This window comes from Echeneis naucrates, chromosome 3 (assembly GCF_900963305.1).
Source record: "Echeneis naucrates chromosome 3, fEcheNa1.1, whole genome shotgun sequence".
NCBI classification, from domain to species: Eukaryota; Metazoa; Chordata; class Actinopteri; order Carangiformes; family Echeneidae; genus Echeneis; species Echeneis naucrates.
This window is the reverse complement of record NC_042513.1, coordinates 12,003,465-12,015,103: the sequence shown is the minus strand read 5'-3', so window position 1 is coordinate 12,015,103 and position 11,639 is coordinate 12,003,465. Positions and strand designations below refer to the sequence as shown.

Sequence of the window (11,639 nt, the reverse complement as noted above, 5' to 3'; positions counted from 1 at the left end):
TCATGCACACAGTGCTGTGCAGGTGATCAAAAATCACAGCAGCAGCTGTAGCAGCAGGTTTTCCTGTAATCACAATACCCCATATATTACCTCATAATATAGGGATCATAGATAAGAGCAAACTGGAAACCTGGAGAAGAAATCAAAATGACAATTTCAGGTAGTCTGCTTGATAATTCAACTGTGAATGTGATAATTCAAGAGAACTATTCAGATTCCCCACCCACGCAAATATTCCAATCCAATATGGGCATGAAAAATTTATTCACACCTCCTGGAGTGCACCAATGCAAGGTTGATGGAAAGGGCAAAAACCTATAACTTATAAGAATAACTTTCAGTGAATTCAGTTATGTCAAAACAAGAACATATATCAAATCCAGAAGGAAAATATTCCATATATGTTTGTGTCATGGTGAAAATGCATTTTAATCTTTATTCCATTTTAATTGATTTCATATTTGCTTTTGGAAAAATGTGTCCCTTATGATTGTTTCCCCAGATTCTGTCCCCCTGTTCTCTTACCTTCATCTTCCACTGTGAAATTATTTTCAATCTAAAATCACAGGATCAGCGCATCATGCACTGTTGGCCATTTAATTGTTATTGAGCCTCATTTGATTAGGAGACAGTGATTTGGGTTCTTACAGCAGACTGGGCATGCAGGTTAAACTCATTTCCGGCGAGTTAGCTTGAAGAAAATTTATTTGAATTTAGCCAGTAATAAATTTGATATAGGCTGCCTTTAGATAGCAATCATTCAATTTCATTGAAATTAATTTGGCTCAGCTAGAGCTGTAAATTAACCTGCCAAACCCCCTGCTGAAATATGTGCATTCTTCAGCAAGGCGTCAGTTAATTGATTTCAGCGCAGTGGCAAACAATCACATCCCAAATTGTTGTGCTTAATTAAAAACAGACACAATCGCTCCAAAAGGCAGGTTTTTGTAACAAATGAGAGACACCCACATTTGCCACAATATGTCCTTAATACTGAATGTGTGTGTACACATATTAGATCATCTTCAAAACACAGGCGACCCCTCCTGGGGGGTCTCATCAAGTCCCATAACTTTGTACAAGAAGTGGTAACATTTACGAGTGAACAAGTCTGCCTTGAATCCTGCGATTCTTTAACAGCGCAACACAAGTGCTTCTCACATTGATCAATTTTAGTGATTAAAGTGAGGAAGGAAGCAGACCCGCTGAGCTTCCCACCGAACCATCCAACCTCACCCCCCCCCCCAAAAAAAACAAAATAGCAACAACTCAGAGTTATTGTTACTGAACACAGGCACATTTCTAGTATAATGATGGCGTATGTTGATCGAACACAGTCTGCATTCAGGAAACAATGAGCGAAGGAATAAAATGGAACAGGAAACCGTATGTATTTTCTGCATATGTACAATAAAAGTCTCATTTTTAACATAGAAAAGTAAGAAAGTTTAAACATGAGCAATGCTGAAACATTGTTGGATTTTGATCTACAAAGGCATATATATACAAATAAGGACAAAAAAGTGGAGTTAATCAATGCCTCCTCATCCAAACACACTGTAAGAGACACTCTCCTTTGTTGTGGTTGTCACTCAAAGTTAAGGCAAAGATAGGTGAAAAAAAAAAATTACATTTCCCATAAAATATGTTGTATTTTTCATCTCAGTATGCAGAGGGTAAAATCTGTGTACGTCTCCAAGGTAGGAAGCTCAAGTCTCTGTTTGGACAGCCGTAGTTCAGAAAACTTAAGAAGTGTATTATGATGACATAGCTGTTGCTACGACCAAGTGCTAAGACCAAACACCCAGCTCCCTTCCTGAATACCAAAACCTCAGTCTATGAATAACTAAACAGTACCCAGCCTCCCACTACCTCCCTCACTGATGCAGAAAAACAAATTCAAGTCTTTGGTTTGTCGGTTGACTTCTCAGTCTTTCTCTCTCTGGCTGTGACTGCCAGTTTTGGAATATCTGAAAGTGCTGTTAAAATTTGATTTCTTATGCCTTCCTTATGCCATAACAGCAGGTAATAGCTGATGTGGATAATGTTATTGTTGACCATGGCTTCAGAATTTTGTCGCAAAGTTATATTTTACAATCACATTCTAGTTTCTTTCCTATATTTCTCAGATCAGATTATATACGAATGCTTTATTTTACTTGTTTTGTAACAGAATTTGTAGCTTCGAGTTCACCTTTATTAAAAAGATTTCAAAGGTTATAACAAATGTGAATTTTCAACATGCTTCATTTACTGCAAAGGATACTCATTAAGATGTTTTGTTTTTTTTTTCCCCCTTTGGCAACTTACATAAATGGCAGAGTTATTATTGGCTGTGGCAGTGCACTTTAGATAGATTGCCGTCAGTGATTTCGGTGCAATAAATCTACTCAATGTGATGTTTAATCTCACTTAAGTGTCATTTGTGGTGGCTGACAACAGATAGACACAAATTTCTTTGGGATACCTATCCATAAATTTAGCAGAAAATCTCTACGTCAGCAGCTGACTATCAAATGCCAGAAATAAAAGGCCCTTTGAAGGGAGCTTGGTCTCATGAGTGGGTTTTAGTTTCGATGTTGTCCTGGGAAGTTGGTCATTTGGATGTTGTCCCCCTGGAGTCCTGCGTTGTAATAAGCCACACCACCAAAGTCCAAGTCCAGTGGTTCACTGTTCTCTAATCTGAGAACTGGAAATCAGACAAGTTGACATTTAATACTTAAACCACTGAAGCACATTCTGACCTGTCCAAACAGGTCAAGAGTTTCTTGTTAATGCTGGATTTTTCTATCTTTGCTTGGTTTGTTTCTTTGTTTTTCTTGCATCTTAACACTTACTGAAAGGTCTTACTTACTATACTTACTATTTCAATACAACATTTATTTTTGCATCTTAATGCACGAAACTTGTCAGACTTCTCGTTTCAGCGTTTTAGAATGTATGCATAAAATGGGACCTCTGATATTTTGCAAAGTAAATATAAAAGATCTTATAGTGTATAAGATTGCCGTATGAAAGCAGGATAGTGCAGGGAATGGTAGAAACACAGAGAGAGGGGGTGGAGGAGGAAACTCTGACACTTGGGAAACACACTTAGAGTTGGATGAGAAGATCAATACCACTTTCACTTCTGTATATTTAGTAGAAGGCTGCAGCCAGCTACCTTAACAGTGACACTGTTAGCACATCTAAACAATGCAACTCATGTATAATGCAATAAAAAAGTAAGGTGTAAAATGACGCTGCAGTTTTTCAGGGGGGTTGTTTATAAGACCTTTTGTCAAAAAAAATTTAACTAGCGAGCAATCATAAGCAATCATGACTGAGCCTGAGTGAGTGACTCCCTCATTATATTCAGCGTTTTAATTTCAGTGTTTTGGTTTGAGGTTGCAGTCAACTGCCCACCTTCATGAGAGGTTTTTTTTTTTAATTTGAAAAGTTTGCCAGTTTAAGCTTCACAGCCCTAAATCCATCGTCATCCAGAAATCAGAGTGTGATTAAATATCCTGTGTTTAAATGGCTTTAAAAAAAATTCTAATAATGCGTAAAATGTACTTCACGGGGTGCTTTAAAAAAAATTACAAACCTGGATCTGAAGGAAACTCATCAACTAGTTTCCTGTGAGAGAAACCTTTCTGCTGCTTCCTTTTCAGGATGATATAGGCCACCAGTCCCACCACGGACACAGCCACTGCTGTTCCCAGCACGGCCCCCCACGCTCCATTCCTCTTTTTCTTGGTTGAATCTGATGCCAAGCCTTCATTGGAGTAAAATGGGGTCAAGAGAATGGGAGACAGTGATTAATGATTTGTCAACAATAAAATATTTTGATCTACTGCTGTCTTTGAGGGGTAATTGTTGGATAATTATGGCTGGAATGTGTTGTGGAATTGTGTTTCTGGTGCCAGCACTTTGTATAAACACGCGTCCCAGACAATCATCTGTATAGATTTGATTAATTTGTGATAATTAATGCAATTAACATGCCACAATCAAGATCATTTTTTGAATATATTTGAATATTTCAAGGCAGCAGCCTGTGCTCCTCTCAATAGGGTTAAATGTGACTGATCATTAGGCTGCTTCAGTTCCCATTATGCATCACTATGACAGTGGCTCACTTACATAAAGCAGTAATTGATGTTTAAATATACCACTGACATAATTGCTAGCTGCACTCATGAGCTGTGAGTTGCCTTAAGTGCAACTAAGCTGTTAAAAAATATAACTTACTTAGTAATAAAAGCTACCGTAAATGAGGTTGGCTATACTTTTATAACTTTTCCTGTTACAACAAAAAGTGTTTCAATTAATTATGTGACGTTTTTCTGTCAGCCTATTCAGGGGAAGAACAATGGAGAGAAAAAAAAGTGACAGAGCTGTCTTCAGCAGCTTTTGACATTGAAATGCTCCATTTGTATTTTATCAGCGCTCACACATGAAAAATTCAGTGGCCCTGTTTATCTACAAATGGCTCAATTTACCCACTTGCTTGGATCAATTTACCCTTAACCTGAGGCAAACTTAATCAAAAGACCTTTTTTTTCATACAGCCCTTTCCACTTCTTTTTTATGCTGCTTTCCCACGTCTTTTGAAAGTTGTTATAAATAAAACGCAGTATTATATATATCGTGAATGTGTTTTTGGTGCTTTAGTCATGTCTCTTGTTCTTGCTAGGAAAATGTTTCGAGTATAGATGTGGTCAGCTTATCCAGTTTTTCCATGAATGCTGGCAAATGAGTACAGTACAGTACCTTGATTTAAATCCCTGAATTCATTAACATGAGTTAGTCATATTGTTGACATGGCTCCAAGGATTGTGATGTTAGCCTGTTGATTGGTCTAACACTTTGATCTGATATAGGTCAGCTTGCATTGGGTGGGTTGAATTTGCATTTAATCAAATCTGGTGCACATATCTGTGTTCTCTGGGGCATGGTTCAATTTACAGGGGGATTTAAGCATCTGATTTGCTGATTCCAACTTGGCGCCCTCGAAAACAACGAGAGATTGAAACATTAGTATACCCTTATTACCTGTAATTGAGTAAATATGGAAACATACTTCCCATTTTTTTTTCTAGTTCCTAACTTTTGCCTCAAGTTCTGAGCTGAGATTTCATTATAAAAAAATCTAATATAAAATGTCATATTAACACATTTTGCAAACTCAGGAGTCACGATCAGTGAGACAAAGTAAGATTAACTGTCATCAAAATGGATTTTTACTTCAATATAGAGTTTACTATTTAATTTGTATAGTTTTGTAGTGCCATGTTGTCTAAGTGTGTTTTTTACCTCTTTGATATTAGCTTTGTTCTGTTGGGCCAAGTGTATTGGCAGTAGTGGAAAGAAGTTAAGTACATTTACTCTAAGTACCTATTTTAGTTTAATGCCACATTATACTGCCACTACAGGGAAAGTTTGTACTCTCTCCTCTGGTAAATGTATTGGCAGCTTTCATTAAACAAGCTAAAAGAAACAAGAAAGAAGTTGACCCCTGATTGTCATTGCATTCTTGGCTCTCTGCTTGTGATGTTCCCCTGACGTTAGTTCCTGTACCACCACGAGGTTGACATTTATGGTCTTGGCTGGAATTCCTCAACAACTGTTGGATGATCATAAAACGTCAGCGGTGATATTTATGCCCATCACAGGATGGATAGCTGTGGCTTTGGTGATGGCCTGACCTTTCATCTCACACCATCACTAGGTCAAAGTTGTCCTGCTGTATGCTTTGCTTTCTGATTAAATATCTGCAGCGCTGATGACATTTCCATCAGCCTCAGCTGTGCTTTGAGTTTAACATTTTAACACTGCCACATGCTGATGTTAGCATTTAACCCAAAGCATCCCTGTGCCTGAGTGCAGCCTCACACAGCTGCTCATATGGCTCTGGACTCCTAATCGCCTTCTAATTATAATAAAATAAGATGAGTGTTGTCAAACACTGCTGTCATTGTAACAATTGTATAGTACCCTGCTCTTGTAAGGTCGAGAAGCAAGTTCATTTTTTTATTTACTGATATCATCAAAAGCAAAGCTACCTCATAGTCCTCATAGTCTCGTATACCTAAATCCTGTACCTGTCCTCAGACATCTCTGCTTTTGTACCAATCAGAGCACACACTGTGCCTGTCATGGTTACTCTTGGCCAGGTTTTTTTTTTTTTTTTTTCCTGTGTGTGTTGCCCACAGTTTCACAACTACTTCCTCACTGTTTATTGCCGTCATCTGTTAGTGTTACATCCTGTTGTCCCATCTGTCCATGTGTGTGACTTTCATTTAAATCTCAACCCTGCACCAGCTTTCCAAGGACCTCTGCTCTCGTCCTGCCATCATGTCAGTAATAAGCTCGCCCACAAATATTTTTTTGCACATGAATTTATAGTCTTGTCTACTTGATTTCGTGGTCAGAAACAAACTTGTCTCACACCCTTTCACAAATGCAGTAGAAGTTTCTTTGACCTCCTTTTCAGTTTTTCTTAGCTCCTAAAACACTGTTGCATTGTCCTGTGCTGAGAGGGTGGTTGTTACAGATCCCTTCACTCATAGTAGCCACATTGATATTGCCTGTAACCTAACCTTTTCCTTTGAAAGAAAAGGCATTTGTCCTCTGCCAGTGGGAAAATACACGGAGGCAAATGTGGGTCAGGGAAAGGTTGGAAAAAAGCAAGTGATATAGGTGCGCCTGAGTGTTGGGGCACAGTATCACCTCAAAACCAAGTTTTTGAAGGCTTGTAGCTGACATCTTTCAAGCCTCCTTAGACACATCGGTCCAGAGGGCCTGGACATTGTACATAAATGTGATTTTTTTCTCTCTCTCTGTATCTGTCTCTAAAGTCATGATAACCTATTTGGAAGACACAGAAGAGTTTTGTGGACATAGAAAAGTGTGACACCTGAAACGGTAGCACTACCTCTCTCAGAGCTGCTCCCTGAGGTGGCATCGATGCCTGTCTTATTGGCCTTCTCAGGTGTGGTGGGTGCAGCAGTAGTGAAAGTGACTGGGCCGAACCCTGTAATGTCAGGGCGAAACACTGGAGTAGATGAAGACGTGGTGGGCGCCTCGTTCATTTCTGGTTTTGTTGTGTTTGTCGCAGGCGTTGTGTTGGCAGACGTTGTGCTGGCAGGCGTTGTGCTGTTGGGTAACCCTGTGTCTTCCTGTGGTTCTGTCGTGGATGTTTGAGTAGCGCTGCTCCCCGGGGCCAAGGTAGTTGTTGCCTCAGAATCAGTGCGATTGGAGAAATCTGGAAAGCTGGTGGAGTTTTGTTGTGTGGTGGAGGTTTGAGGGGCTGTTGTTGGCTCCTTGTCAGCTTTTGTCAGGTTGATGTTACTTGAGTTTGTGGCCTCTACAATTGTTGTATTTAGAGACGTTTTATTATTTGGAGAAGTTGTGGCATCTGGCAATTCAGGCGGCATGGTTGTATCATTTGGAAAACTGGGAGGCATTGCGGGAGCAACAACATTCAAATCTTCAGATGTGTTATTTTCACCCTTTTCCTGGCCTGATAGGTCCTCTTCAGATCCGTCTGTATTAAATATTAGCATGGTGCCTGATGCTGTGCCACTGTCATCGTTATTTCCAGCACCTTCCAGATTGTGCTCAGTCTCCTCAGGATCTGCAGCATTTGGCTTTCCAGCTGTATTTTTGGCAAGTTCACCACGGAGCCAGTTTTTAGGGATTGTAGGCCTCGGAGAGTTTGTTGAATCTTGGAGTGATGCCAGGTGAAAGGCATGTACAATCAGGAGGAAGCATGCTGTGCTTTTTAGATACAGTCCCATTTTCCCCCCTTGGTTTCACTCTGAAACACAGGAGAGAGCACAAAACATCATTTTATTTCTTGAAAAGAAAACAATCCCTTGCTGTTTTCGAAGCAGGTGCTGACTCCCGTCTGGCCAGCATGACAGTAATGGTGTGTGTAATGGCCAATTATTACAGATTATGTCATAGTAGGCGGAGGGAAATGATTGTTTGCCAACTTGTTATCAACTTCATATCTTGGTGATTATATTGCATGACTGTGATATTCTTTTACACAATTCAGTTGTTTATATCAATAATTCTGGGAAGCATGGCAGTATAGTGGTTAGCGCTCCTGCCCCTCAGAAGAAGGAGGTTGTGGGTTTGGTTCCCGGCCCGGGGCCTTTTTGCGTGGAGTTTCCATGTTCTCCCTGTGCCTGCGTGGGTTTCCTCCCACCGTCCAAAGACATCATGTTTATGTTAACTGGTGACTCTAAATTGTCCGTAGGTCTCTGTGTGTCGGTCCTGTGTTGGACTGGTGACCTGTCCAGGACGACCTGCCCTCACCCAGTGTGAGCTGGGATTGGTTCCAGCACCCCCCGCAACCTGGAAATGGGTAAGTGGTTGAAGATGAATGAATGAATGAATATCAGTAATTCTAATAATAATGTGTGTTTGTTTAACAATGACAACTTTGAACAGTTATAGAGCACTTCCTCACTTGTTTGGAAGCCGGCCTTCATATCACATGGTCTTCTTAACTATATCAGGTTTGCTGCATTGTCATGAGACTATAGATGTGCAAATGGAAAAATTTTTCCCACGTTGCCTCAAAAGTTAACACCAGAGTGTTATTGTTATTATTTCTATAAAATATTTCTATCTGCAAGCTGTGTTATTCTGTGTTATCATTTTTTTGTTGTTGTCTGCTGTGAAAACTGAATAGAAAATTGAATGAAGATCATGTAATGGAGTTCAGACCTCCCAGAGAAGTGTGTAAGTGGATATGGTGTTGAAGTTAGTTTGTCTTTTTTTTTTAATGCATATTCCGGCGAACACTTAGTGTGTTGATTTCAATCATATTTGCTGATGATATGTTAAATTATCTGAGCAACTGTTGACTTAGAAACTTTTTTTTTTTTTTCAACAAGCCGACAGTGAAACCAGTGACTACAACCAGGTCCAGTTTCTCAATATAACTATATGGGATCCAATCATTACAAGTCGAACCATGACCTTTCAATCAAAATGTGAAGAATTTGGTGGAAGCATCCAATTATAGAGCTTAAACTTCTGTTGCCTGCAATGCCTATGGAGAGCAGGAGCTGAAATTATAGTTTACAGAGACCTGACATTGCATTCAGCAGTTTAAATCAATTCACTTTTAGATTGTGTTTCTTTTTGTGTATCTCACTGTAAATTATAGAGATGTGTATTTCTTTCATGGCTGCAACATTAAAGCACACAGTTATTACTGCAGTTATAATTTGTTCCTCTGACAGACACTATTGCCATAGAAACAGCAGCTAATAATCATGGGATAAAGCTGTCAACCAACCAGACAGAGAGACAGAAAAAAAAAAAATCCAACTGTCTCTCACAAAGTTGAAATTATAAAAACATGAGGATATCATGAATAGAAAAACTGTTTTACACCCTGATTTTTTGAGTAGAAACATTGCCACCGCATACCAATGGCTTTACTTCCACTTCAACAAGGAAATTAAATGGAGAAGCATTTTTCAGAGTCACTGAAAGATCAGGTTGTCATTGTGACATTTGCGGTGCATTTTTCTCCCATTATATTCTTGAATATATCAATTTAAGGATCAGTCATTCATCCATTTTCAACCACTTATCTGTTTCAGTGTTTCGGTGGTTGCTGGAGCCAATCCCAGCTTACACTGGGTGAGGGCGGTGTACACCCCGGACAGTCCTTCACAGGGCCAACACGCGGAGACAGACAGAGACCAACAACCACTCACACTCAGAGCTACGGACATGTTAGAGTCACCAGTTAACCCGAACATGACGTCTTTGGACGGTGAGAGAAACCCACACAGGCACAGGGAGAACTCCATACAGAAAGGCCCCAGGCCTGGGAATTGGCCCCGCAACCCTATTGTTGGGCAATAGCTAACCACTATGTCACTGTCGCAGTGCTGCCATTAATTAATTTAAGGTTTTGTTCGATAATGCTACTTTGCTAAATAATGATAACAGTGATCATTTTATTCCGATGAATGCAGAACCAGTTTAACAGGATGCTCAGCAGAGTCACTGCTTTGTTTGTGATATGTCAGGTCACAGTCAGCGAGGATATATTTTAAGATCACATAAAAACTCAAAACTCAAAGATATTGTGTTTATTAATTGATCTCTGTCAGAGACAGCTGCTATCACCATTGTCTGTTCAAATAGCATATGGAGGTGAATATAAGAAGCAGTGTTTCCTGTGTAGTATAATCTCAGCCTGTCGACGTCAGTCATGACACTGTTTGGAATAACTCATCACATGTCTCCAGGAATTACAGCAGTCTCTCGTGTTATAGATATCATTTGGCCCAGTTTATCTGTTGTAGGAGGTCAATAGAAACTGGAAGAGGGGTACATCTGACCTTTGCACTTAGAGTAGCTGTCTGTTGAAAAGAGCTCCTCTCTGCTGGTCTGTCAGAGTCTGTATCAGCTATCGCCGCCACAGTTCTGCCAGCTGTGACTCTACAGAGATCCAGTTCCACACGGACGCACGCACACACACACACACACACACACACATGACTTAACCAAACAAATTCACACACTGTAGTGGTTCATAATTCATCATGGTTCAGGGCTCTTGGCATGTATTCCCTGATTCAGGTTGTGTAAGGTACAGAATGCATGTGTGTATGATGGTTGTGATGTTTTGGTGTGCAGCAAAGGACTCATATTTCCTTTCACATTCTGAACAGAAGAAATTATGTCCTTTACACTCTGATTTTACTCTTTGAAAAGAGAAATCCGGAATAAAAACAGGCAAGTTGAAGGATTTTTTTTTAACCCTAACATTTTACATTCTTCAAGTTTAAGTTCACCTCACCGTAAACTGTAACTTCATATTACAGTTATTGAATACAAAAAATATTGTAAAGGTTTTACAATTCATATATCTCAGTGTGGATTTTAAAAGAACCCTTGAGAAGAGATTTGTCCCTTTTCAGGTTTAGTTTAAAGATACAACAGTGATTGAAATCTTATTAAACATATCTACACAAAAATTCATCCATCCTATTCATAGCCTCACATATATCCAGAGAAAATGATGGAAGACAAAGGATTAAATCCTTCCTCAATAAATCCTTACCTTGTTATTAAGCTGTATCAGATGAGAACAGGTGCACAAGCAACAAAATCTCTTGACTGAGCTGCCAACAGGCGAGAGTGATTCAGCAGTCGGCCTGGAGAGGGAAGCAAGGGAGTGAGGGAGGTGGGCCCAGCAGAGAGGCATTCAGGGAACAACCTGCTCAACCTGCTTGTACACCTGCCAGCAATCGCAACACACCCTGAACTGCATCCACTTACAGGCTGGAAAAAGCCCCACAGGACGGGGATGGAAATGAACTACTGGACAAGAGACTAGGGAGAGGGATGAGGGGTTTGAGCAGCATTGATTCATTAAGACATATAATTCTCCGTCACCAATCAAATCAGTTGATTATATCAATATTTGGATGCCAGGTTAGATCTCTGAAATTCCCAAGTGGGTGGAGCTTATAGCCAAAGGTCCTCAGAGGTCTCTGTTTGGTTTTGTTTTTCCAACCACTGGAACGGACTGTTGTCGTCATGACAACAGAAAGGAGGCTTGCATGCTCAGGTTTCATCCACGCCTTTGTCTCTGGTCTGTATCGAGATACAAA

At 39.9% G+C, this 11,639-nt stretch overlaps 1 protein-coding gene across 2 annotated transcripts; it reads right to left on the bottom strand.

Annotated features, from left to right (window-relative positions):
* Nucleotides 1–970: 970 nt before the first annotated feature.
* On the bottom strand, nt 971–11,189 carry LOC115041549 (mucin-15). Of its 2 annotated transcripts, XM_029499078.1 has the most exons (5): nt 11,087–11,189; nt 10,362–10,461; nt 6,920–7,804; nt 3,587–3,757; nt 971–2,689 (listed from the first exon to the last, which is right to left on the bottom strand). In XM_029499078.1, the coding sequence occupies exons 3-5, from the start codon at nt 7,782–7,784 to the stop codon at nt 2,568–2,570; spliced, it is 1,158 nt and encodes a 385-aa protein (XP_029354938.1). In that variant the 5' UTR covers nt 7,785–7,804; nt 10,362–10,461; nt 11,087–11,189; the 3' UTR covers nt 971–2,567. The 2 variants fall into 2 exon arrangements, with proteins under 2 accessions (XP_029354938.1, XP_029354939.1); XM_029499079.1 differs by lacking the exon at nt 10,362–10,461 and having other exon boundaries at nt 11,087–11,186.
* Nucleotides 11,190–11,639: the final 450 nt, after the last annotated feature.